Source organism: Phascolarctos cinereus, unplaced genomic scaffold (genome assembly GCF_003287225.1).
Source record: "Phascolarctos cinereus isolate Bilbo 61053 unplaced genomic scaffold, phaCin_HiC Scaffold_4;HRSCAF=312, whole genome shotgun sequence".
Lineage (NCBI taxonomy): Eukaryota > Metazoa > Chordata > Mammalia > Diprotodontia > Phascolarctidae > Phascolarctos > Phascolarctos cinereus.
In genome coordinates this window covers 94,042,811-94,068,350 of record NW_027555847.1, presented here as the reverse complement: position 1 = coordinate 94,068,350, position 25,540 = coordinate 94,042,811, and the positions used below count along the sequence as shown (strand labels likewise).

The 25,540-nt window shown below is 36.6% G+C and overlaps 1 protein-coding gene and 1 pseudogene across 3 annotated transcripts in view; one reads left to right on the top strand and one right to left on the bottom strand.

Moving 5' to 3' along the window:
* LOC110217054 (KAT8 regulatory NSL complex subunit 1-like) overlaps positions 1-25,540 on the top strand; it is a 174,817-nt gene that overhangs the window by 133,161 nt on the left and 16,116 nt on the right. For all 3 annotated transcript variants that reach the window (XM_020999204.2, XM_020999203.2, XM_020999205.2), the window contains 3 exons: positions 5,809-6,001; positions 8,307-8,472; positions 19,737-19,880. In XM_020999204.2, coding sequence (XP_020854863.1) covers positions 5,809-6,001; positions 8,307-8,472; positions 19,737-19,880 — 503 coding nt within the window. The remainder of the gene's footprint in view (positions 1-5,808; positions 6,002-8,306; positions 8,473-19,736; positions 19,881-25,540) is intronic.
* On the bottom strand, positions 20,833-24,185 carry LOC144457030 (BRCA1-A complex subunit Abraxas 1-like; annotated as a pseudogene).

Genomic DNA, 25,540 nt, shown 5'->3' with positions numbered 1-25,540 from the left:
CTTTAGCAATAAGAGAAGAAAAAGAAATTGAAGGTATTAGAATAGGCAAAGAAGAAATACAGCTATCATTCTTTGCAGATGACATGATGATATACCTAGAGAACCAAGTAAACTACTTCAAATAATAATCAACTTTAGCAAAGTTGCAGGCTATAAAATAAACCCTGACTCTTCCATGGTGTTATCTAGCTATCTTGCTATCTTGCTGAGGCAAGATCTGTGTCTTATTTAAGTCATATATGTCTTTATATTATTGCTGTTGTTAATTTGAAAATGGCAACAAACAGATCCCTGGGGAACTCCATTATAGGCTTTATTCTGAAGATGTTATTAATAACCCTTTGGGCCTTGCCATTCAGTCTCTACTTGTACTGTTCCTCTCCCCCACTCCTTTTATAATGCTCTTTTTCTCTATTCTGTTTTAGTTTGTTTCCTCTTTCTTATGGTTCCTCCTGTTGGTTCTAATTCTTCCTTACAACATGAGTAATGTGAAAATATGTTTAATAGGAATGTGTATGTAGAGCCTGTATCAGATTGCATACTGTCTTGGGGAAGGAGGGAGAGAAAAATTTAAAACTCAAAAGCATATGGAAGTGATTGTTAAAAACTAAAAGTAAGTTAATAAAAAAATGAAAAATAAGGGAAAAAAAAGAATTGGCATATATGAATATTGAGCCATCACCAATGATTTTTGAAAGATTGTGGTGAACAAAAGAGGTACTACAGTATTATATTTCCAGTTCCTAAAAATGTGGTAAAAGCAGGATATGTATACCGTAAACCCTTTGTTTGCTATGATAATTCTAGAACAACAGCAACAGTAATAATTAACATTTATATAGCATTTAAATGTTTTCAAAGCACTTTGCGTGTTATCTCATTTGATCCTCAAAAGTACCCTATAAAGTAGATGATGTTATTATCCCCATTTTACAGATGAGGAAAGAGATTGCAAAGGTTCAGTGACTTGCCCAGGGTCACATGCCTAGTAAGTGTCTGAGACAAGATTATAACTCAGAATTGGCAGACTAAAAGTACAGTGATCTATCTACTGTACCACCTAGATTCCTCAGTTTATGATCAAAATTGGTAAATCAATTTATCACTGAAAGATAATGAGCATCTAGAAAAAAGCAATGACTGCAGATGGTCAACATGACTTCATCAAGAAAAGTTCATGCCAAAATAGCCTCATTTCCTTTTTTTGACTTTTTCAAGACTGGTATGGATAACAAGAATATGTTAGTTAAATTCTTACTTTGTGCCACGCACCTTTGTTAAACCTTCCCTGCCCTCAAGGAGCTTATATAATAATGGGAAAGAAAACATATATAGGGGAATTGGAGGCAGAGCAGGCAGTAAGGGTTTGGGAAGTCAAAAAGGTGGTGAGTAGGATTATAAAGCAATCTTTTGACACACCTTTTCCAGAGGCCCTGGTAGTAATGATTTGATTACAGTTCAGAAAGAAAGATATAAGAAGATAATGGGAGTGGTAGGGGGGAGCATACCTATTCAGCTGCTGGACTTAAAATGGGTGGGATAAAGGTTAGGACTCATGGTTCCAAGGAGAATAATAGCATAGTTCCTTCTAGGCATGATCTCTCACATGCTATAAATATAGTTTGCCTAGATTTTGCCAGGCATTTGACAAAAGTCTCTCCTGCTAACCTCATTATGAAAGGAGTGGCAGAGAGGAATAGTACAAGTAGAGACTGAATGGCTAGGCCCAAAGGGTTATTAATGATTCAGTATCATCTTCAGAATAAAGCCTGTAATGGAGTTCCCCAGGGATCTGTTTGTTGCCATTTTCAAATTAACAACAGCAATAATATAAAGACATATATGACTTAAATATGACAGATCTCAGCAAAATAGCTAGATAACACCGTGGAAGACAAGAGTCAGGATCCAGAAAAACTGTGAGAGGCTAGATCATTGGGCCAAATTTAAGAAGATAAAATTAAATAGGGACAGGGGAATACTCTTATGTAAGTTTTTGTTTTTTAAGTTTTTAAGTATAAGGTCAGGCAGTTAAGGCATTATGTAGGACAGGAGTTCTTAACCTGAGATCTACACATCTCCAGGGTATCTGGGCACTTGTATGGGGGTAGGGGTGGGGGATTACATCTTTATTAATCTCTAACTGAAATTAAGTATTTCTTTTCCATTTATTTTACTATTTTGAGAGGAATCCATAGGCTTCAGTATACTACCAAGAGAGTGCACAAAAATGTTGTGAATGCTTGATGTAGAAAGTGGTGCTTGAGGGTCTTGAAGGAAGAGAACGATTATATGAAGTAGAGGGATAAGGAAAGATAGCAACCCTGGCATTGGGGTTGGCCAGTACAAAGTCACAGAAACACAGATGGAGTAGTGTATGTAAGGAATAAAAAGAAATTCATTTGAGTTGGATAACAAAGTACTAGAGGGGGAGTAATTTACCATGCAACTGGAAAGATAAGTTGGGGCTAAGTTATAAAGGGCTTTAAAGGCTGAACAGAGTTCATATTTTATTTCAGAGACAGTAGAAAACATCTTGAGTAGGAGTCACATGGTCAGATAATAGCTTAAAGAGACACTTTGTGGCAGCTGTGTGGAAGATAAACTGAAGTGGGAAGTGGCTTGAGACATGGTAACCCAATTAGGAAGCCATTGTAGTAATTTTGGCAAAAGGTGAAGAGGTCCTAAACTAAGGTTGTAGCTGTGTGGAGGGATCAGATGTGAGAAATAACGAGATTAAAAAAAAGATCTGGTAATTGATTGGTTAGATGGAGTGAATGAGAAAGAGTTGAAGATAATGCCAAGGATGTGAACCTGGGAGAGTGGAATTATGGAGGTACATTTGACAGAAATAGGAAAGTCAGAAGTAGGAGTGGGTTTGAAGAGAAAGGTCATTCTGTTTTGGTTATGTTGTCTGAGATTTTTCCAAAGCATCTGGTTTGAAATGTCCAGTGGTCAATTGGTGATAGGGGATTAAAGCTCATAAGAGAGATCTAGGGCTCTATATTATATAAGTTATATAAAATGTGTGATTATATAAATTTGGGAGTCATTGGCATAGGGATGATAATTGAACCCATGGGAGATGATGCAGTTACCAAGAGAGAAAGTGTATAGAGCTAAGAATAGGTACTAAAGCCAGACCCTTGGGGGTGGGGGAGATACCCATGGTTATGAGTGTGATAAAGATGATGAATGAGCAAAGAAGATTGAGAAGAAACAGCCAGACTGATAGGAGGAGAACCAGGAAAGAGCACTGTCATGAAAACCAGGAGAGGAGAGAATATCCAGAGGAAAATTACATTCAGCTGTGTGAAAGCAAGTGAATGATGATGTTGGAAGCCAGACTGCAAAGGATTGAAGTGTGCATAAAAGGAAAAGTAGACAGAGTGTTAAGTTGGCAGGGTATGATTTGGCAGCAATTTGCCTGAAAAAGATCTGGGAACTTTAATGAAATGCAAGCTCATTAAAAGTTAACAGTGTGACATGGTAGCCAGAAGAGCTGATATGATGCTTAAGAGAAGCCTAGCTTCCATTAATAAGATGGTGATGGCCTGGCCCCACATCTAGAGGACTGTATTCAGATTTGGGTGTCACAGATTAGGGATACTCTTGATAAGCAGGAGAGAAAGAGCACCAGAATACTGAAGAGCCTCAGGTCTGTACCACAAAAGGGTTGGTTGGAAAAAATGCAAATAATTAGCCTGGAAAAGAGAAGGCTCAGGTGGTTCATGATAGTTTTCTGAAAGAATTGACGAGTTATTTTCAGTGTGGAAAGGGGATTAACCTTCTCTTTGACCCCACAGGGTAAAATCAGAAGCAATATATGAAAACTGTAAGAGGGAGTTTTAGTCTTTGCATCAGAAAGGTTTCTTAACAATCAAAGTTGTCAAGAAGTGAAATGGGGTGTTTCAGGAGTTAGTTGGTTTCCTTTCATTGGAGTTCTTCAATCTGTAGCTGAATAACCTCTTGTCCTATTTGATTTAGTGATGAATCTAAACCCTACTGCTTGATCCTCAGGGCATGCCATGGGTCTATAATATAGCATATACAAGACTACCTTGAGGTATGGCTTACAATGTTGCCTTAGGACTTTCCCCATCTAAGAAATAGTTTATACTTATTCGTGCTGTGTAGTGCAGTGACTGCAGATTTTTCTCCTTCTGGAATGTAGTCTGCATGCCTTGAGCAGTCTTGTTGGTTCCAATTATTTCTTAATTCTATAGAAAACATTTTAACTTCTTTGAACTTCCTTCAGTATATAAGCAGTTCTGCCTTCCAGAAGATCACATTACAAGGCCATAGTGTACTTCAGCCAGTGCTAGAGTAAATGGATTCAGGCTACTCTTCTAATAAAACTGTATCTTTTTAAAAAAATTCCTCAGGATAGCAGTTCTCATACTGTATACTTTAAGGAACTTGAACCATGGGATTATTGTGAGAGTAAGGAAGAAAATATTTGGAAACTCTATTTGAATTTTAGGGCCCTTCACCATCTAACTTCATGTTTTCTATCTGCCTGGATCTCCCACTCTTTCCCTACTCAAACTAAACCTTTCTTCATCCAGGGCAGTCTATATACCTGTCCCTTAAACATGTCCTGTCTTCCTCCCCATCTGTCCCTTAAACATGTCCTGGCTTCCTTCCCATCAAATAAAAACTTTTTTAAAAATTGGCATAGTATTTAAGCATTGGGGGCCCATTGGTGTGTCTGTCTCTGTCCATCCGTGTATCCCCTCTTCCTGCCAGAAATTTTAAGATCCTTTAGAACAAGAACTTAGGCTTTTGCTACTTTGTGTTCTGTACACAAGAATTAGCATAGTTGAATTGAGACAAATCAAGGTTCTGAGCAAGGAGGATAAAAATATACCTTAAATAGGTGAAGTAATACTTTCAACAGTCTCTGTGTTAGAGATTGTTCCAGTTTTGGCTGAATTTTACAGGTTTGTTTTTAAACTCTTAAATGTCTTTTCTTGGTGCAGGTGGACCCAGAGATTTTGAGCCACCACTGAGGATAACAGATTAGCTTTCTTACCCCACCTCACACCTCCCTTTGGAAATAGCATGTAAAAAGCCTGGGGGTCTGGTTCAGATATTCTCTAGAGAGACTTAATTACTTATGAAGGGACAGGTTCACTACATAGCTAATGGGAAGCTTCTCAAGATTCTTATCTCCCTCTTGTATGTAATGAAAATGGGCAATGACCTTATCCGGCTTAGAAGATAAATTCATCTATTAGAAAGAAGCATTCTGTTTCCTAGTGCTCCTGTTTGTGCACCAAGTAGTCAAATGTTCATCAAACAATTAATTATAAGCTAGTTTAGTCTATGCTGTATTACAGTCAAAGGAGAAATGATGTTCTTATCATTTTACCTTTTTTTGTAATATTGGGAGCATCCTTTTTCAATTTCATAGCATTGTCTAAAAGGGCTTCTCATTCTTCAAGTCTTCTTTAATGAATCCTTGAACTGAGAGCATTTTCAGACAGTTTGGGCAGGTGTGTGTGGGTAAGTGTGTATATGTGTATATTTGAAAAAAGTTCTATATAATTAGTATTTGTTGACCAAAAAAGAGATTTTCAGAATAAGTTAATTTTTATAACACTTATTTCAAGGTCGTCTCTTAGCAGGGCGGGGTTTGGGGAGTGAGGAGAGAGAGGGAAATTGATACAGGAGTACTGTGAACATAAAAAAAAATTTCAAGAACCAGAGTCAGTTTTTTGAACCCTGATTCTAATAGGTTCCTATTATCCACATTTTTAGAAGAATTGAGGAATAACACTTGATTTGTTCCTCCTTGATTTGCAGTTCACGATCAAATTCCTTGGATAGCAACTCTCATACTGAAGAGACACTCAGTAAACGGAAGCGATTGGATTCTCCAGCCACCTCCCTCTCACCATATGATAGCAGTTGCATTGCTGCCCGAATCCGCCCTTTGTGCAGATACAGGAAGCGCAAGCTGCTGCGGACCAACTCAGTCTCATACCTCAGTAGAAAGGTAGATTCGAGTCTTATGTGGCATAAACTATCTGGCTAAAGCAGTTGATGATCAATACATGGATTTGGGGATAATATTTAATAAGGAAAGAACGACCTGTTTTGTGCCAGGCTCTGTGCTAGGTGCTGATAATATGAAGAAAGGCAACTAACAGTCCTTGCTCTCAAAGAGCCCATAGAGTAATGGGGGAGACAATACGTCAACAGTTATGTACAAACAGAACACATATACAAAAAGGCACTGGTGTTAAGGGGAATCAAGGAAGACTTCTTGTAGAAGGTGGGACTTGAAGGAAGCCAGAAGACACAGATAAAGGAGGAAGAGAATTCCAGAAATAGGGAACAACCAGTGAAAATTTTTTAAAAGTTCAAAACTGAGTTCAGGTAATATATTCCTTTAGGTTTCTTTCTTTTTCTGTTCTACTCCTTGACTGTAAGCCTCTACATCAAGCATCAGCTTCCTTATTTGCATATTCCCACTTAGAGACAAGAAAATCCTCTCTCATACACACACAAAATTTCACGTGTGGTGATATTTCTTACCCCTGTCTCTTCTTTCTCTTTTTCCTCACCCTCCTAATTTTATTCATACGACTAATACTCCTAAGTCCTTTGGTTAGAATACAGGAAGGAAGGGCCTAGTTAAAATATGTAAGATTCACTGCACAGATACTTATACCATAGTTATCTGTGTCCTATTTATGTTCTTCCTCATCAGTCTTTAACAAAGTATATAGCAACGGTTAGTTTTTCATAAGTGTTTCGTAAGCAGTTTTCAAAATCTTACCCCAAAGCAAACACCCTCATTTAACAGCAGAAGTATTAGCAAATGACAAATATTAAGATAATTCTTTCTATTCATCTTGATTTAAGTTAGCTTTTTTTCTGTGCATTATCTTTTGCATAAAATGCAGAGTCACTGAGGCCATTCATTCATATTATTTGAATATATACCATATTCAGCAAAAATAATTCTTTGTACAGAGATCACTGTATTAATGTGGATATGATAGGCTTTTTCTGAATAACTTATTTTATTAACACCAGGATTTGGACTTGTTAATACCCTTGTTTAAAAAAAATCAATGCTTTATTATTTCAGAATTCTTGTGATTTGATGATCATAACATTAAATTTTTCTTCTTTTTTTAAAAGCTTAGTGCAAGGAAGTCTCTGTCAGACACTTATCATTCAAAGAAAAATTGAAACCAACTTCTAAAAGGGAATAATAGCTTTATGTCGGGGAAAGGGAGGAAGGAGATAAGCATTTTTCTAGAGCCTTCTTTGTGCCAGGTGCTTTACAACTATTATCTCATTTGATCCTCACAACAACCCTGTGAGGTTCTATTATAATCCCCATTTTACAGTTGAGGAAACTGAGGCAAACGGGTTAAGTGACTTGCCCAGGGTCACACAGCGAGTGTCTGATGCCAGATTTGAACTCAGGACTTCCTGTTTCTAGACCCAGCACTCTTACCCACTGTTCACCTAATTGCCTCTAATAGATCAGTGGCATTTGTATATGTGCAATAACTCGAGGGGAATTGTGAGCACATCTCAGAATACCACCTGACAAAATCTTTTTGAGATCAGGAGCAGGAATTTCTAAATTGCTTTAAGAGTAGTAAGGGACTCATTTTAGGGCTTTGAGGATAGAATTTTTTTTATCTTAAAGTATCTGTCTTTTATAGTATTTGAAATGTCATTCTGGTGACAGTATTAACAGTCGGACTAGGAGAGATTTGACGTAGCAATATAGCACTTAGCACAGTGCCTCAAACATAGTAGGTGCTTAATAAATATTCACTGAATTGAATATATATTTCGGTTATATAAATAAAAGTACAGTAAGATCTCATTAGAAAGTTTGTTAGCTTATCAAACTTATTTCTAAAATACTCAATAATATCTCATGCTTTTGATCACAAAGGGAGAATTCTTAACTCAAAACTGGAGATAAATATACTGATTAGGAGTGATGATTAAGAATTTTACATCTCTTTCCTGCCTTGTCTGGGGAGAAAAGGCCCGGTTCCAGGTCCTTATAATATTAAAATGTTGCTATTTACCTTACATTAGTTTCCTTCAGTCTAAATAGAACCTTAGTATCTTGTCTCATCTTCATTTCAGCATGTAAGTAGTTTGTTCCTAGCACAGAGCATTATTGGAAAATGTATGAATTTCTTCCTCCCTCCAACCTAAACCCCTCCAAAGGTAACACAATAATATTCTCTTCAGAATTTCTAAGTCAGAATGCTGAACCAAGGTTAACTTTATCTGTGGTGTATTGTTTCTCTTCTTTTCAGCCACAGAAACCCCTTACCATGAAGTGTAGCTGTGAATGGCCTCATGCTTGTATCCTGTGTGAATGTAAGACATCTATCAAGCCTATAGATGTTGAGACTATGACATTAAAGGAACGAATTGCAGTGTTGGATTCTGGCTTCCATCCTATTCTCTCACTTCCTCATGGTGAGTAGGTTCCTTCTAACTTAGAAACTGGAAGAAGGATTTTCTCATTTTCCACCCTTGTGTTCCTTTCCTGTTTGTATAAAGGTCTGAGAGATTTCTAGCAAGATGATGACCTTGAGGGGTGATATCTAAGCTCAGCTTTCCTTTTCCACCAAAAGACAAATGCACAAAATAAAAGATCATAAAAAGAGGGAGAAGGGAAAAAAAACTTAAGAAACAGAACAGGGAAAAGAAAGAAATTAGAAAGCAAAAAATATACAATGAAAAAATTCTATGGGGTAAAATTTTAAAGCAAGATGAAAATTCCAGAAAGGGGAAAAAAAACAGACTGGTACAACTGCTACCCTCCTAATATATTAGAGAAAATGAATATAGTATAAGAGCCTCCAGCAATATTTAGAGATAGAATAAAACATTAAGATCTGGTATCAAAAAATTAGCAGTTCTTTTAGTGATTTCTAAGATGAACATAAAAACTGTTAAGTAAAAAAAGAAAAAAATCTAAACGAAATAGCTGGCTCTAAGGATCATATTAAATGGGCAGAACAACAATAAAAAACCTAAAGTTGGAATGACAAGCAACAGAGGGAAAATAGCAAAACTAGAAAAGGATTTCAAATTTCCATAGACAAAAGCAGTTGATCTCAGTGAGACAGAAAATTATTTGTCTCCTGGAAAACACAAATAAAAAATTTATCACATTCCAGAAGTCATGCAAGAAAATTGCTTTGAAATATGGAAATAGAGGCCAGAGTGCAAATTAGTGGTAGCTACAAGACAATGACCTTGAGCTTAATGCCATTGGAAACATAGTTGCCAAGTTCCAGTTCATTAACATCAAGCATAACACCTTTCAAGCTACCAGGAGAAAGCATATTGCAAATAAGCAGCTGCCAGGTCACATTGTGCAATTAAAAGAAATACAAGAAGGCTAGAAGTCAGAATATAGAATATCAAGGCAAATTGTCCTAAACCACAGGATTATTTGTCTAGCAAATCTGAAATTTATAATCAGAGAAAAATATGATTCCTAATTGATATCAAAAATCTTAATTCTTTTCTGATGAGAAATCCAAAACTGAACATAGCTTTTGAAATATAGATTGATCAGGCATATAAAAGTAATCTAAAATTGAATTCAAATAGGGAGTAAAGAATGCTTAATATACTAGAAGGAGGTTAAAAAAATCTTGTGGTTTTTAATTTACATCTACAAATTAGATGGCTATAAAACCGCGTATACTCTTTGATCCAGCAATACTACTACTAGGTCTGTATCCCAAAGGGAATCAAAAAAAGCAGAAAGGGCCTATTTGTACAAAAATATTTATAGTGGCTCTTTTTATGGAGGCTAAGAATAGGAAAATGGGGGGATGTAATGGAATACTGTTGTGCTGTAAGAAATGACAAGCCCGATGATTTCAGAAATAACGGGAAAGATTTACATGAACTGAAGCAAAGTGAAATGAACAGAACTAGGAGAACATCGTGCACAGTAACAGCAACATTATATGATGATCAACTATGAATGACTTGGCTGTTATTCCCAGAAATACAATGATCCAAGACAATTCCAAAGGACAGATGATGAAAAATGCTATTCATGCCCAGAGAAAAAAGTCTGAATGCAGATTGAAGCATACTGTTTTTCAGTTCCTTCCTGCCTTCCTGTCTTTCTGTTTTTGGTTCAAGTTTTCTTCCACACAAAAAACTAATAAAGAATATGTTTTACATGATTGTACGTGTATAATCTAAGTGAGATTGCTTATCATCTTAGGTAGGAAGGAAGAAATACAATTTGGATCTTAAAACTTTTAAAAAGTTAAAAACTGTTTTTGCATGATAATTGTGGGAAGGGAGCGAATAAAATGTTACTTAAAATATAAATAAAACAAAGCCGGGGCAGGGGCGCAGGCTAGATTTACATTTAGTTTGAGAAACATTATTAAAAAAAACAACAACAAACTAAAAGCTAGGAATTTGAGGGGTAAATCACCTGAAAAGGTCATATAGCTATATGTATTGTATATCTGTATTTACAGAGTATTGAAGGAAAGAATATTCAAGAAAAAGTAAAATAATATTTATAAGAGACAAGAGCCACAACTAAAAGTTAATAAAAAATTATTTGGAAAAGATAATAGGGATTTTTCTAAGCCATCTGAGAGACATAAGATAGTATAAACATATTTTTAGATATTGATATATACAGATATAGGTATAAATCAGATCCAGTATTCTGTATCTGATATAAGTGAAAGAGGAGAGGGAGTTTTGATTAAGATTGGATTATTGCAAAGTAAATAAACTTTAATCTATCTTTGATGGTGGTAAGAGTGGTTTAACAGCAAAACAAGCTAAGCATGGTACCTTGTACGTATAAAAAAGACAACAAAAGTAAAAACGCAAAGTAGTTTAGAAAACAGAAAAAATTTTCTAGTTAAAAGAAATATATTTAAAGACCAAGAACTTATGCAGATTGAAAGTGAATAGCTGGAATATGTAATGTACTCTTGATTTTATTTATTTATTTGATATTTTTTGTTTGTTTTTTGTGTTGGGGGGGTGAAGCAATTGGGGTTAAGTGACTTGCCCAGGGTCACACAGCTAGTAAGTGTTATATGTCTGAGGCCAAATTTGAACTCGGGTCCTTCTGACTCCAAAGCTGGTGCTCTAGTCACTGTACCACCTAGCTGCTCCTGTGATCTTGATTTTAGATAAAGCAATAGCAGACAGCTTCCATTCAGAGAGACTAGCAAGGAAACTACATTATGAGTTAAAAGAAGCATAGATAATAAAACATGATGCAATAACATTTATTGCATTGGCAAAAATTTTGCAGAATTATCCTCAGTCACAGAAGACATGATTGTTCACTTAAAAAAACTCTAGAAAACCAAACACAAAAAACCACAATTGATAGCCTCAGTAAAGTAACAGTACTTAAAATATATTGAAAAAAGCATAATTTCTGCATATTATAAACATCATCAAAGGAAGTTGCAGCTTAAATTGAAAGATAGCTATTTCTTAGAAAGGCAAGAAATTGGCCAACTGTGTATTATCATATACCTAAAAGTAACAAGAAACATTTTTTCATGGGTTATTTTGTTTTTATGTATTACAGCCGGAGTTGGCAAACTATGGTTCTTGGGCCACAGCAAGCCCACTACCTATTTTTGTAGCAGCACATGGTAGGTTATATTAATTAAAAGTACCTGCAAAAAAGACCATCGTAAAAATAATTGTAGTTTGTGCACCACCATCAATTGCTGAAGATAAAGTGATGGAAAAATTCTACAAAGAACCCTGTAATGCCCTCCAAATTAAATCAGAGTTTTCTGAGGTACTTGGTGACTTTAGCACAAAAGTAGAGAAAGATGAAGGTGAGAAAGCCTAGTTTCATGGAATGAAAGAGGCCAAAGCCTACCCCAAAACCTCATATTTTTACATGGTAAAAACTTGAAAATAATTAGTAAGTGCTGGACCAAATAACACCATAAAGAACACAGTAAATTATATTTTAACCAATGGGAAAATACTTGTAATTAATGTGGGAATTAACCCTGAGTAGTCAGTTATCTGTGTAGTTAGAACAGGAACTACTTTATAGTTTTTTAATTAAGAAGAAATAAGAATAATAATGAGAAACAGATGGTGTATAATTGAAACAACTTGATCCCAAACTAAACAAGTAATTAAAAAATAAAGATGGGAAATTGACAACAGAAATTATATTGATATTGACCACATTTTTATCCTGAAATTTAACCAGCTTAAATTAGTTGCCAATAACACAGGGAGACCAAAGGAGTCCAGAAAGTACCATGACCATTGTCTGAATTATTTGCCAGACAAAGAGAAATGCCTGCCAAAAGCAACACAAGGTTAGAATATAAATCCATTTGTAAAGTCTTACAAAAAAAGGATTATTATGGATAATTATGAAAAATATTGCCTCATAGAGGCAGCTAGGTGGCACAGTGGATAGAGCACTGGCCCTAGAGTCAGGGAGACTTGAGTTCAAATCCGGCCTCAGACACATAATACTTAATAGCTCTGTGACCCTGGGCAAATCACTTAATCCCATTGCCTAACAAAAGAAAAAAAAATATTGCCTCATAAAACAAATAATTAGAAGGTAAAATTAATTTTAAAAAAGCTTGGAAAGATTTCCAATTAAGTAAAATCATCACAAGGGCACTCAAGGACAAAAATGGAAGGAGGAATGCAAACAAAAGAAAATGGAAAATTATTCTAAAAGCCATTATGACATTTTTTCCTATGTCAAGGTTGGGAGGAATTACCATTATTGGACCCTAACTTCAGAGTCCTGGAGGTGCTTATAGAGATAGAAATAGCACTAAAGAGAACAAAAATGAGAAAAATGGCCAGATAGGATTTATTATACAGGAGACACAACACATTTGTGAGAGCACTAGGGAATCATTACAATGAGGTATAACTATAAAGAAGAGAAATGAATGAATTAATAGGTGCTTATTAAGCTCTTATGTATCAAGCACTGCACTGAATGCTAGGGATACAAATACAGGGAAAAAAGATAGTTCTGGCTCTCAATTCATGTTCTGATTTGCAGAGATAACAGAAAATAAGATTCAGCTACAGGGTAGATGAAAAGGCTCTGAAGTTGTGCAGGTTTGGTGGAAGGGCAGATGGCAAGGCTTCTTGGGATGTATCATCAGATGTCTAGAGAGTGTAAAGGAGAGCAGAGAGTAAGGCCTGGTACAGCTTAAAATAGTGACAAGGCTAATTGGAGGACCTGGTGGCCCTTCAGCTCACTGAAAGGAATCAAACTGGTTATTCCCTTCTCATCCAAGCAGAGTGAACTGTCAGTCAGGTGGATTCTAAGTGACCCAGGGCTTTGGGAGTGGCCTTAAGGGAAAACTAGGGGGTAGCAGCACCCAACATGCCTATGTGTGGGCTGGTCAACCTGGAGTGGTGGGAGTAGGCAAAGAGAACCCAAAAAAGATTTAGTACCCCTGATAGTTGCAGGTCTTCCCACTGCCCAGCCAACCCAGATGGTATCTGGGAAGTTACCAAAGGTAAAAAATATAATTGGACTTTTACTAATACTGAAAAAATAGCCATGAAAATATCAGTAACTATTTATCTATATACTTATTTTTGTCTTCTGTACAAAATTTTATTAGTCATATATTTATATACAGAGTGTGCGTGTGTGTTTGTGTACAAAATTTGAAAACGTCTTTGATTAAGGTACTAGAGGAAAAGCCTTTTACAATTTATACTGAACAGTGAACTGCATCTTTACCATTTCACATTTAACTGAAGAATGTAGAGAATATGAGATCCCATTGTGTTTACTGTTTGTTGATTAGGGGAAAAAAAGCATTTGGGCATCTAGCTGGCACAGTGGATAGAGCACCGGCCCTGGATTTAGGAGGACCTGAGTTCAAATCTGGCCTCAGACACATAACACTTACTAGCTGTGTGACCCTGGGCAAGTCCCTTAACCCCGTTGCCTTGCCAAAAAAAAGAAGAAAAAAAGCATTTGATTCAAGAGAATAAAATACCTTCTCATAGGCTCTTTTTTAACAAGACGTCTTCTGTCCATCAAAATTATTCAAGATATATAGGACTTTATAATAGAAATAACCTTTTTAAATGCCCTTCTCATAATCAGTATCTGGCAAGGCATCAACAAGGAAATACATATTCACCAAAGTTGTTCATTACTCATGAGATCCAGTGCAGAATCAAGATTGAAAGGTGATTGCCTATGGATGGTGAAGCCTCTTGATGCTCACCTTGCTCACAGGTGTCATTATGCTGATTCTCTAAAGCCTCAGAATATTGTGGAGCCTCCCAAAAGAGATCTGTAATCATTCAAAGGAAATGGGCCTATCTATATCCAAGTAGATAAACAGTGTCCCTTGCCTAGGTTTCAACTCGCATTTAGATGGATACACTATAGTGTTTATTTTTCATTAGATATATCTCTGTTATCCAACCATTTCATACTTCATGAAAGCAGTTTGAAACCATGCCCTGAAAGTTACTAACCTAAGTGTACCCTTTCATCCAGTGATCCTTCTACTAGGTCTTTACTCTCGAAGAGATCAAAGAAAGAGGAAAAGGACCAATATATACAAAAATATTTGTAGCAGTTGTTTTTATAGTGGCAAATAACTGGAAACTGAGGGGGTACCCATCACTTGGAGAGTGTCTGAATAAGTTATAGTATTTAAATGTAATGGAATTCTGTTGTGCTGTAAGAAATGATGAAAGGGACAGTTTAAGAAAAACCTGGAAGACTTGTATGAACTATTACATAATGAAGTGAGCAGATCCAGGAGAACAGTTTATATAGTAATAAACACTGTAAAGAGCAACAACTTTGAAAGCTTTGAGAACTCTTATCAACATAATGACCAGTCAGTATCCCGGAAGACTCATGATGAAACATGCTACCCACTTCCTGACAGTTGAAGTGATAGGCTCAGAGTACAGATTGGGACATTTTTGGGACATAGGAAATTTGCTTGATTATTGTCTATTATGCAGTCATCTTCCAGTCATGTTTGACTCTTTGCAACTCCATTTTTTTTAATTGTTTTTGTTGTTCAGTCTGGGTTTTTCTTGGCAAAGATACTAGAGTAGTTTGCCATTTCCTTCTCCAGCTCGTTTTACAGAAAAAGAAATTGAGGCAAACAGGGTGAAGTGATTTGTCCAGGGTCACACAGCTAGTCAGTGTCTGAGGCCAGATGAAAATGAGTCTTCCTCACTTCAGGCCTAGCATTTTATCCACCGTGCTACCTAGCTGCCCACTTGCTTGACACATATTTGTTTACGAGGGTTTTGTTTTTCTTTCGTTCTCAATGGGGGTGGGTGAGTTGTGAGATGGAGAGTTGGTTTCCTTTAATTGAAACAAATAAAATTTTATTAATCAGTATGTATATCTATAACATACAAATGTAAACTACAGATGGACAAGTTGGATGGATCCTGAGCTGAATAGAAAGAAGAGAGTGTACTGGATTACCTCTGCAAAATTTCAGAGCTCTTTTACTGACCCAAAACTTCACGTGAAAGCAAAGGCTTTTCTAATCAATCTTAATATTCTACATAGTGTTACTGTATGCAGTGGAAGATGGAATACAGCTGCTTCTAAGTACTTAAAAATTAGCACAACACAGAAAGCGATAGAGAAGCACACCATGGGTTGTGAACAGGCTTCACTGTCTAACCAATGAGCAGTTGCAAAGAACAGGATTAAAAGACTTCATCTAATAATTGTATGATAGGAAGAAAAGATGAACTGGTCACATGGTTAAAATCGTTATTGACAAGTGGACAGTCACTGCTAACCTTGTAGTCTCAAGAGAAAGCAAAGAAGTCCAGCATGTGGGTTGGACTCCTTGTGGTCTACTTATGGGAACATACAGACAAGAGTCACATAGGATGGGCAGACAGGCAAGTAGATAAGTGATCTTCATATTTAGAGAACACTCCTGAATTGGAGGTCAAGGCACCTGAGCCTTTTTAATAAAACCCAGAAGGAGGTCAAAGGAGATTGGATTACAGCCAAGAATCACCTACCCAACAAAACTGAGTATAATCCTTCAGGGGAAACATGGGCATTCAGTGAAATAGAGGACTTTCAAGCATTCTTGATGAAAAGAGCAGAGCTGAACAGAAAATATGACTTTCAAATACAAGACTCAAGAGAAACATGAAGAGGTAAACAGGGAAGAGAAATCATAAGGGACTTACTAAGATTGAGCTCTTTACACTCCTGCATGAAAAAATGATATTTGTAACTCGAGAGACCTTTGTCAGTATTAGGGTAGTTGGAAGGAAAAAATTATATGTATGTAGATAGATAGATAGATAGATAGATAGATAGATGGCACAGGGTGAGTTAAAAATGAATGGGTGATATCTGGAGAATAAAATTAATGGGTGAGAGAGGATTATACTGGGAGAAGGAGAAAGGGACAGGTAAAATGAGATAAATTATCTCACACAAAACAGACAAGAAAAGGCTTTTACAGTAGAGGGGAAGGGGGGAGGAAAGTGAGAGGGAATGAGTGAATCTTATTCTCATTGGATTTGGCTTAAGGAGGGAATTACATACACACTCAGTTGGGTATGGAAATCTTATCTTGCCCTACAAGAAAATAGGGGGGGAAGGGGACAAGAGAGCTGGGGGATGATAGAGGGGAGGGCAGACTGAGGGAGGGGTTAATCAGAAGCAAACACTTCTAAGGTGGGACAGGGTCAAAAGAGAGAATGGAATAAATAGGGGGCTGGATAAGATGAAGGGAAATATAGTTAGTTTTCCACAGCACGACTGCTATAAGTGTTTTGCATGACTACACGTGTATACCCTGTGTGGAATTGCTTGCCTTCTCAATGAGGGTAGGTAGGGAGGAAGAAAGGGAGAAAATTTGGAATTCAAAGTTTAAAAACAAATGTTAAAGAAAATTGTTTTCACGTGCAGCTGGAAAATAAGATATACAGGCAGTGGGGTGTAGAAATCTATCATGCCCTACAGGAAAATTGAAGAGGAAGGGGATAAGAGAAGAGGGGGGCAAAGATAGAAGGGAGAGCAGATTAGGGGAAAGGGTATTAAGAATGCATGTCATTTTGGAGTTGGGAGAGGGATGAGATAGGGAGAAAATTTGGAACTCAAAATATTGTGGAAGTGAATGTTGAAAACTAAAAATAAATAAATAAATTTAAAAATAAAAAACCCAGAAGTAGAGATAGAAAGAGAAACTGACTTTAAAATTCTCCCCTTCCCTCATCAAAAGTACATTTTAATATGTGTATTAACCTACCAAGACATATTATAAAATAATTTTCAGAGGAATAAAGGAGGCTCTATATGAATAGAGCCCATACATGGGTAAGCTACATAATTGTAAACCCACTGAATTGAAAAATCATTTATTAGCTGCTTACTATGTACAGGAGCACTTTGCTAAGCCTTGGGGGTACAAAAAGAAAACCAAGATAGTCCCTGCTCTCAAGGAGCTCTCATCCTAATAAAGGGAGACAGTACCTATAGGAAGATTCAGCTTTAAATCAGATAGAAGGGTTCTATGAACATGTATCTTTGTTAATATCATTTCCATTAATAAAGCTGTAACCATTTCTGATGTTGAATCATTTGACAGTGACAGTGCTTTTGATCTTGAGATCTTTATTTTCTGAGGCTGTAGCCCCTGCTGAGGCAGGTATCAGGTTATAACTCCACAAATGTTCCTCACAGGGATGATGGCTGTGAGGGCCTGACTGGAAATATGTGTCTGAGAAACTGCTATTATCCTTTCAGGAGGGCCTTTCAGCTTAGTGTCCTGAACTGTCTCCACCTGAGTCTGAGAGAAAGTAGTGGCATCATATGACCTGCTTGAACATGCTGCATTCCCTAGGGTTCCTTGCTACTTCTACTAGGCTACTTTGGGAAAGGCAAAAACATCAACAGCTAAAGAGATTAGGAAGGGCAGCTAGGTGGTGCAGTGGATAAAGCATCAGCCCTGGATTCAGGAGTACCTGAATTCAAACTGGCCTGAGACTCAACACTTACTAGCTGTGTGACCCTGGGCAAGTCACTTAACCCCATTGCCTAGCCAAAAAAAAAAGAGAGGGAGAGAGATTAGGAAAAACTTTCTTTCGGTAGGTGGCATGTGAGTTGAGCCTAGAAAGAAACTTGGAGGTCTAAGAGGTAGAAGTGAGGAGAGGATACATTTTATACATAGGGGACGCTCTTTACTATCTAAATATGCCAGCTTAATGCTGCCAATCAGATTGCCAAAGGATGTTTTATAAAATTAGGCAAAATAACAGTTGACGTGGAGAACAAGATAAAAATCCTTAGGGGGAAAAAAGTAAATAAGAGGGGAAGTAATTACCATTATAATCTCAAATTATATAAAAATGTAATAATTTTCAAACCTATAAGTTACTAGAATTTTTAAAAGTTGATTAATAGGATACATTAGATAAAGGTTGGGGGGGGAAACCTCAAACTATATTATAGAAACAATAATCATCCAAACCATTTGGCACTTAAAAAAATAGAAAAGAATATGAACTACTGATGGAAGGATACCAAATTCAACAAGAACTGCTGGGAAATTTTTTAACGTAATTTAGCAAGATGTTTATTTTTAGAACTACAATTTACATACTACAATAAATTCCAAATGATTGTATAACCTAAACATAAGAGGTTAAATAAAAGGATAAGGGAGAAATTCTACTTTCTCTCTTATCTACTTGCCTGCCTGCCCACCCTATATGACTCTTGTCTGTATATTCCTGCAAGTAGACCACAAGGAGTCCAACCCACATGCTGGACTTTTTTGCTTTCTCTTGGAGACTACAAGGTTAACAGGGTCCACTTGTCAACAACGATTTTAACCATGTGACCAGTTCATCTTTTCTTGCTATCATATAATTATTAGGTGATGCCTTTTAATCCTGTTCTTTGCAATTGCTCAGTGAGTCATTATGTAAAGATAAAAATTTTTGCAGAAGCAAAATAAGACTAAAAGATGAACTGGGGAAAATCTAAACGCAGAATGCTTCTAATAAAAAAAATCTGACTTCCAAAGCCTATGACAAATTGAAGAAAATGTGTGAGATTTAAGAGCCATTTACCATTAGCAAAATGGTCAAAGAATATTAATAACTAGTACTCAAAAAAAGAAATTTAAACTGTTTTCAAACATCTTGAAAAATTCTCATAATAGTAATTGAGAAAGCATATTAAAATAACTGTTATTTGATCTCTTCACATCCAGCAAAATGGCACCCAAAATTCTTTTAAAAAATTTTTAATGCGATATTGGCTGGTCTTTGAGGAAATAGACAAAATAATTAATTTCTGTTGAGTCTGTGAATTGGTTCAAGCGTTTTGGAAAACAGTTTGGAATTTTACAGTCTGTCCAGACAAGACTCTTGTATAAAACTTCTCCTGCCTGGCTATTTGAATTCTAGGTATCTAGTCAGCCATGAAGAAATTCATTATATGGTAGTTTTGCTTTCAGAAAAGAATTAGATAGAAGAGAGCTTTTGTATTAGCCTTTTACTAGACACTAGCAAATTTTTAAAACTTTGACCAGAAATATTAATTGCAAAAAATGATCTTGTAAACTAATTAATTTCTAACATATGCTAATTTTATTACTGGATATTATCCTTAACTTGTGGGGAGAATGCTCTTTTTGTGTACATAAAAATTATCTAATCTTTCCTCTTGATATATCTAGGTAGCCCTCTTCACTTGCACTTTGAAGCCCTTCTGAAAGAGGACCGACTAACATATGAGGCTCTGAAAATGTCTCCGCTTATAAAAGGTTCACGAGTTCTCACAGCTACATACCCAGTGCTAACACCATCTCTCAGCCCAACCAGTAAGTTCTACTTCATAGTACCTTGAGACTGACAGAGCAAAAGGAGGAAATTGGTGCTCAGCTTTTTTTCCCACTAAGCAAAACTACTTGACACTGTTGGTTGCTTTTCAATCATTTTTACTCCAGGAGTAAACTTATCTACATGTCACGACAGCATTTCAAGCAGGAACAATTGACCCTTGACCATAAAATATATATCTCTGGTTATCACAACATTTCTTCCTTTAGTTTCATCCTTGTTATGTTGTGCAATGTCTTCTGGAGTCATTCTTGGTCCTTCATTATGTCTCCTGCTTCACCTAATGCCTTTCTCCACAGACCCCAAAAAATAACTTGAAAACCATTCTTCAGCTTTCTACCATTGGAAAAGTAATGTTTATTAGATACTGACTCCTCCTCCCTCCCCTTATCTTCCAGTTCTTTTTCTTCCTGCTTTTTTCAGTCTCTTCATATTTATTGACTCTTTGCTGGCTACGAACATGCTAGTTTTCCTATGTCCTTGAAAAACCTCACTTTGAAGTCTGTTATGCCTTCAAGCTATCCTCTTCTTCACTTTACTGCCAGACTTGTGAACAGAAGCATCTACTCTTGCTGTCCTACTTTTTTTTTATTTAACTTCTTAGTGTGGCCTTTATTTCTTAGACCAATTTAAAAATAAAACTTCAGGGTGGTTTTTTACAGAAATATTTCATCTACAAAGTGGGTTGGTAGTTTCAGTAAAAGCTTTTATTTACAAAAACTAAGCAGCTTGGAAAATGACTGTTAACTTTTCCCATACTCCTAGAGTACTATAATAAAAATATTGTCACATTCCTAATTTAACAAGTTTCCAAAATATTTTATATGAAGCAGTGCTTTAGAAAATTATTCGAACTTATCCAGTTATTAGCATTTTAAAACTCTCTGTTGCCCTTTGGTCAGTTGGGATAATCAGAAAAATTGTATGAAAGGTTCAGAATGTTGGTGACTCTGGATGTTCATTATTGTCCTTCAGTTTCTTTGTATCTTCATTCTGTTTCTATACTGCTTGTCAATTCTTTTTCCTGATCATTGTTTTCATGATGTCTTTTAAGAGACTGATTATGAATTTGTAACAGTTGTGCTTTCTTGAGTGGTCTCTGGTTCCCTAAGTCAAGAGATTTACGCTTAACTCCACATCTTGTTTCATCATCTTCTGGAAAATTGGGGCTTTCTAGCATCAGAGTTAATTTGCTCTCCAGATGGAATTTATGGTCAATGTCACAGGAGTTTCTAGAAATCTGCCTGCCTTTCAAACAGACAGTACATGAATGAAGAAATCTACAGCTTGGGGAAAATGTCCGTAAAGCTTGACAGAGATGAACATTCTCTTCTGTTTCCAGGTCGCCGCTTGTTACTGCTGATACTAGAGGCTTTGCTCTATTTCTTGCTCCAGGTTCTTCTTTTAGTCTATATCTCTTATTAATTTTTCTACTAATTACTCACTGTCTAATACTTGAATGCATATTTCATTTAATTCTTCTTGTATAGTGGCATATAGTTCTCTTATCTTCTGTACCTCTTTTAAAGTTACATCTTTATTTAAACGATTCTGACCTATGTGCATGGACTGTTCAGCCAAAGGCAGTGGATGTACAGGAACTCAACACAGTCTTACCCTGTGATTCTGACATACCTGAGTTGATTACCACTAAAGGCACTTTATGGAAAACTCTTTCCTGAGGTCTGTGTAATGCATGATCCAGCCTATGAATGGAGCAGCTTTCTGTGGCTGTGCTTGGTGTTAGTAACAGAAAAACAAGGCCCTGATTTGAAAGATGTTCTTGTAAATTTTTGTGAAGAATCTTTTCTTGAAATGTCATCATTTGATCTGAATTTGTGCCATCCAGTAACATTCTGTTTGCAGCATGGGATGACCTTCTTCAGCCCCTGCTCATTTACCTCACATGAGCTGAAAAGCTGATAGCATAGAATGTACCTTTGTATGTCAGTTGTATAAACAACTTCAACATCATTCAATTGAGAGTTTGTGATACTGTTCTTGGCTTCACCTTTCACTTCCCCAAAGAGAAAACCTTCCCCGAGATCATCATTGATGTCCTCTCACCCTCCATGCTATCATATCTTCCCCAACCTCGGCCTTCCAGCCACCCTGTACATGCAGGCTCCCTGCCTGCTATCCTATTTCTATACCTCCCACTCAGTTGTCACCCCTTTGCACTTTGGTGTCCAACTTTACTATTGTACTCAAACTGTTACCTCAGAAGTTATACACGGTCTCTACTCAAAAATCTGATTGCTTTTTCTCAGTCTTCATCCTACTTCCTCCCTCTCGCCTTATAGCTTTTTACTCTTACCTCCTAAATACTTTCTTTCCTAGCTTTTATAACATTGCCATACCCTGATTTTTCTCCTGACCATTTAATTTAGGTATCCCCTAAGGTTCTATCCTTGGCCTCTCTTTTCTTTCCCTACACTCTTCCCTCATATATTTTATTTACTCCCATGCATTCAGTTATTTCTACACAAATGACTACCAAGTCTGTGAGTCTAGATTTGAACACCAAGGGGAGAAAATTGAAATATGTCCAGATTGAGGCAGTATGATTGTGATATAGCTCCAAACATGGCTTTAAAGCTTTTCCTTCTTTTTGTGTGTGTGTAGGAAAAGTACTATCTCTGCTGTGTTTAGAAATGGTTCCTCCTTTTCAGAGGTTCCAGGACGCCAATTAGTGGCAAGCAAAGTACTATCTGAACCTCTTGCTTCTAGATCTGCATTTGGGGATCTTTGAGTACAATTATTGGTTAAGGAGAATAGAAGTGTGAGCCTGGAATTTTCCTGACTTTGCATCAAGTTTGTCTGATAAAATTTTCATAAGTGCCATTCCAAAATTGATACATGGTCAAAGGATATGAATAGGCAGATTTCAGAAGAAGAAATCTAAACTATAAATAGCAAAATGAAAAAATGCTCTAAATCACTAATAATTAAAGAAATGCAAATTAAAATAACTCTGATGTACTGTCTCACATCTATGAGATTGGCTAAGATAACAGAAAAGAAAAATGACACATGCTGGTAGGAATGTGGGAAAACAGGTACACTGATGCATTGTTGCTGGAGCTGTGAACTAATCCAGCCATTCTGGAAAGCAATTTGGAACTATGCCCAAAAGGCTTTTAAACTTTGTATACTCTTTGACTCAGCAATACTCCTATTAGGTCTATAACCCAAAGAAATCAAAGAAAGAAGAAAAGGACCCATATATACAAAAATATTTATAACAGCTCTTTTTGTGGTGGCAAAGAATTGGAAACTAAGGGATGCCTATCATTTGGAGGGGTGATAATTACACAAGTTATGGCATCTGAATGTCATATGGGATATTATTGTGCTATAAGAAATGATGAAGGGGCAGCTAGGTGGCACAGTGGATAGAGCACCGGCCCTGGATTCAGGAGGACCTGAGTTCAAATGCGGCCTCAGACACATAACACTTACTAGCTGTGTGACCCTGGGCAAGTCACTTAACCCCACTGCCTAGCACCCCCCCAAAAAAATGATGAAGGAAATGGCTTCAGAAAAAAAAAAACTAAGAAGACTTATATAAACTGATGCAAAGTGAAGTGAGCAGAACCGGGGGAAACAGTTTATAAGTAACAGCTATATTGTAAAGGTAATCACCTTTCAGAGACTTCATAATTCTCATCAAAACAATGACCAACCACAGTTCCAAAGGACTCATAATGTAGTATGCTTTCTACCTCCAGATAGAGAACTGATGGATTCAAGGTGCAGATTGAAGCATGTTTTCTTCTCTTTCTTTTTCTATTTTTGGAATAGCTAATGCCATTTATTTTGTGTAGCCATACATATTTGTAATGAGTGTTTTTCTTCTTAGTGAGTGGTAAATGGGAGGTGAAGTTCAGTACTAAAAATAAAGTAAGATTGAGTTAGTGGGGAAATTTTTTTCCTAATTTATTCAAGATAATGAAGATAAAGGGTCTTAGCCATGATGCTAGGAACTGTGAGGCAATTTGGGCCAGTATGGACATTGATCTGTGAAGTTACCATAAAATGAAGGGGAGAATCTTTTCTATGGGTTTCAAAGATGAAATAAGAAAAATTTAACATGTGATTCTAGCCAATGATATGGGCATAAACTTCGCAGAAATTTCAGGAAGAGTGTCATGAAAATGACCCTGGGGGAGATTTCTAGTCTTCATCTGTCTTCTCTTTTTCAGTCTTTACTTATGACTTCTTTCCTCCTCCCCACAAATGTAGCCAAGTCTCCCCATTCTCAAAAAACCTTCAGCTGTTGCCATTACTCCTCCTTTTCAAGATCTTTCTAGAAAAAGATGTCTCTCCCCCTTGACTTCAGTTCTTCAACTTCTGCTCACTTCTCAGCCCTGTTAGTCTTGCTTCTGAGTCTGCTACTCAACCAAAATTGCTATTTCCATTGTTACTGATGATTATTTTGAGCCATCAGATTTTTTTTGGAAGAGACATTCTGCAGGCTTTTTTGATTGGAGCTTTGTATTCTGTATTTAGGAGTTCTTTGCAGTTTACTTCTGTTATTTCTTGCATTACTTTGTTTAGGTTTTTTGACTTATCATATTCCTCAGGGAGGTGTGATGCTTAAGTTGTTGCAATGTATCTTGTCTCTGTAATCAGTGTTTTGCTTGCAGGGGAAAGGAAGCGGGGAGGGAATAAGCCTTTATATAGCACCTGCTGTGTGCTAGGCACTGTGCTAAGTTCTTTACAAATATCATTTCCTTTAATTCTCACAACAGACCTGGGAGGTACAGGTACTACTTTATTTTATATTTGTCATTTTACAGTTGAGGAAATTGAGGCAAACAGAGGTCAAATGCCTTGCCCAGGGTCACACAGCTAGTAAGTGTCTGGAGCTGGATTTGAGTTCAAGTCTTCCTGACTCCAGGTTTAGCACTCCATCCACCTAGATAGAGATCATGCATTCTTTAAAAAAAAAAATTTTAATTCAGTTTTATTTTCAATTCTAGCCTCTCTTCTTCCCCTCAGTGAGAAAGTAAGAAAAACAAAACCCATTACAAATATGTGTAGTCAAATAAAAAAAAATTTCTCCATTAGCCATTTCCCCAAAAAAAGTATATACCACAGTCCATGCTCTGAATCCATCTCCTATCTAGCATTTTGCATCATGAGTCCCCTGGAATGGTTGTTGAGTAATGGATTGATTTAGAGTTCCTAAATCTCTCAGAATGTTTGTTGTTGTTATTGTATACATTGTACTTCACTTTGCATTGGTTCATAGAAGTCTTCTTAGGCTTCTCTGAAACCATCACCTTCATCATTTCTTATAGTGCAATAATAGTATTACATTGCATTCGTATACCATAACTTCATCTGTTGTCCAATTAACAAGCAAATGCTCAGTTTCTGGTTCTTTACCATGTGTTTTTTCAGTGTTAACTATGTTTTACTTCTTCCAGTTTGTCTTTCACTTCAATATATTTGTACTCCAGTCTGTTATTGTCTTTTGTTTCTTTGGAGAGCCTCACCACTATGAATTTAAATTTTTCTATTCTAATTATTGCTAATGTCCGTGCCATAAATTCTGCTACTTGTTCCTGTCTAACTTCTTCCCTCCTCATTCTAATCTCTCTCTTGAACCATTCTGCAGTATCTTCCTGCATTT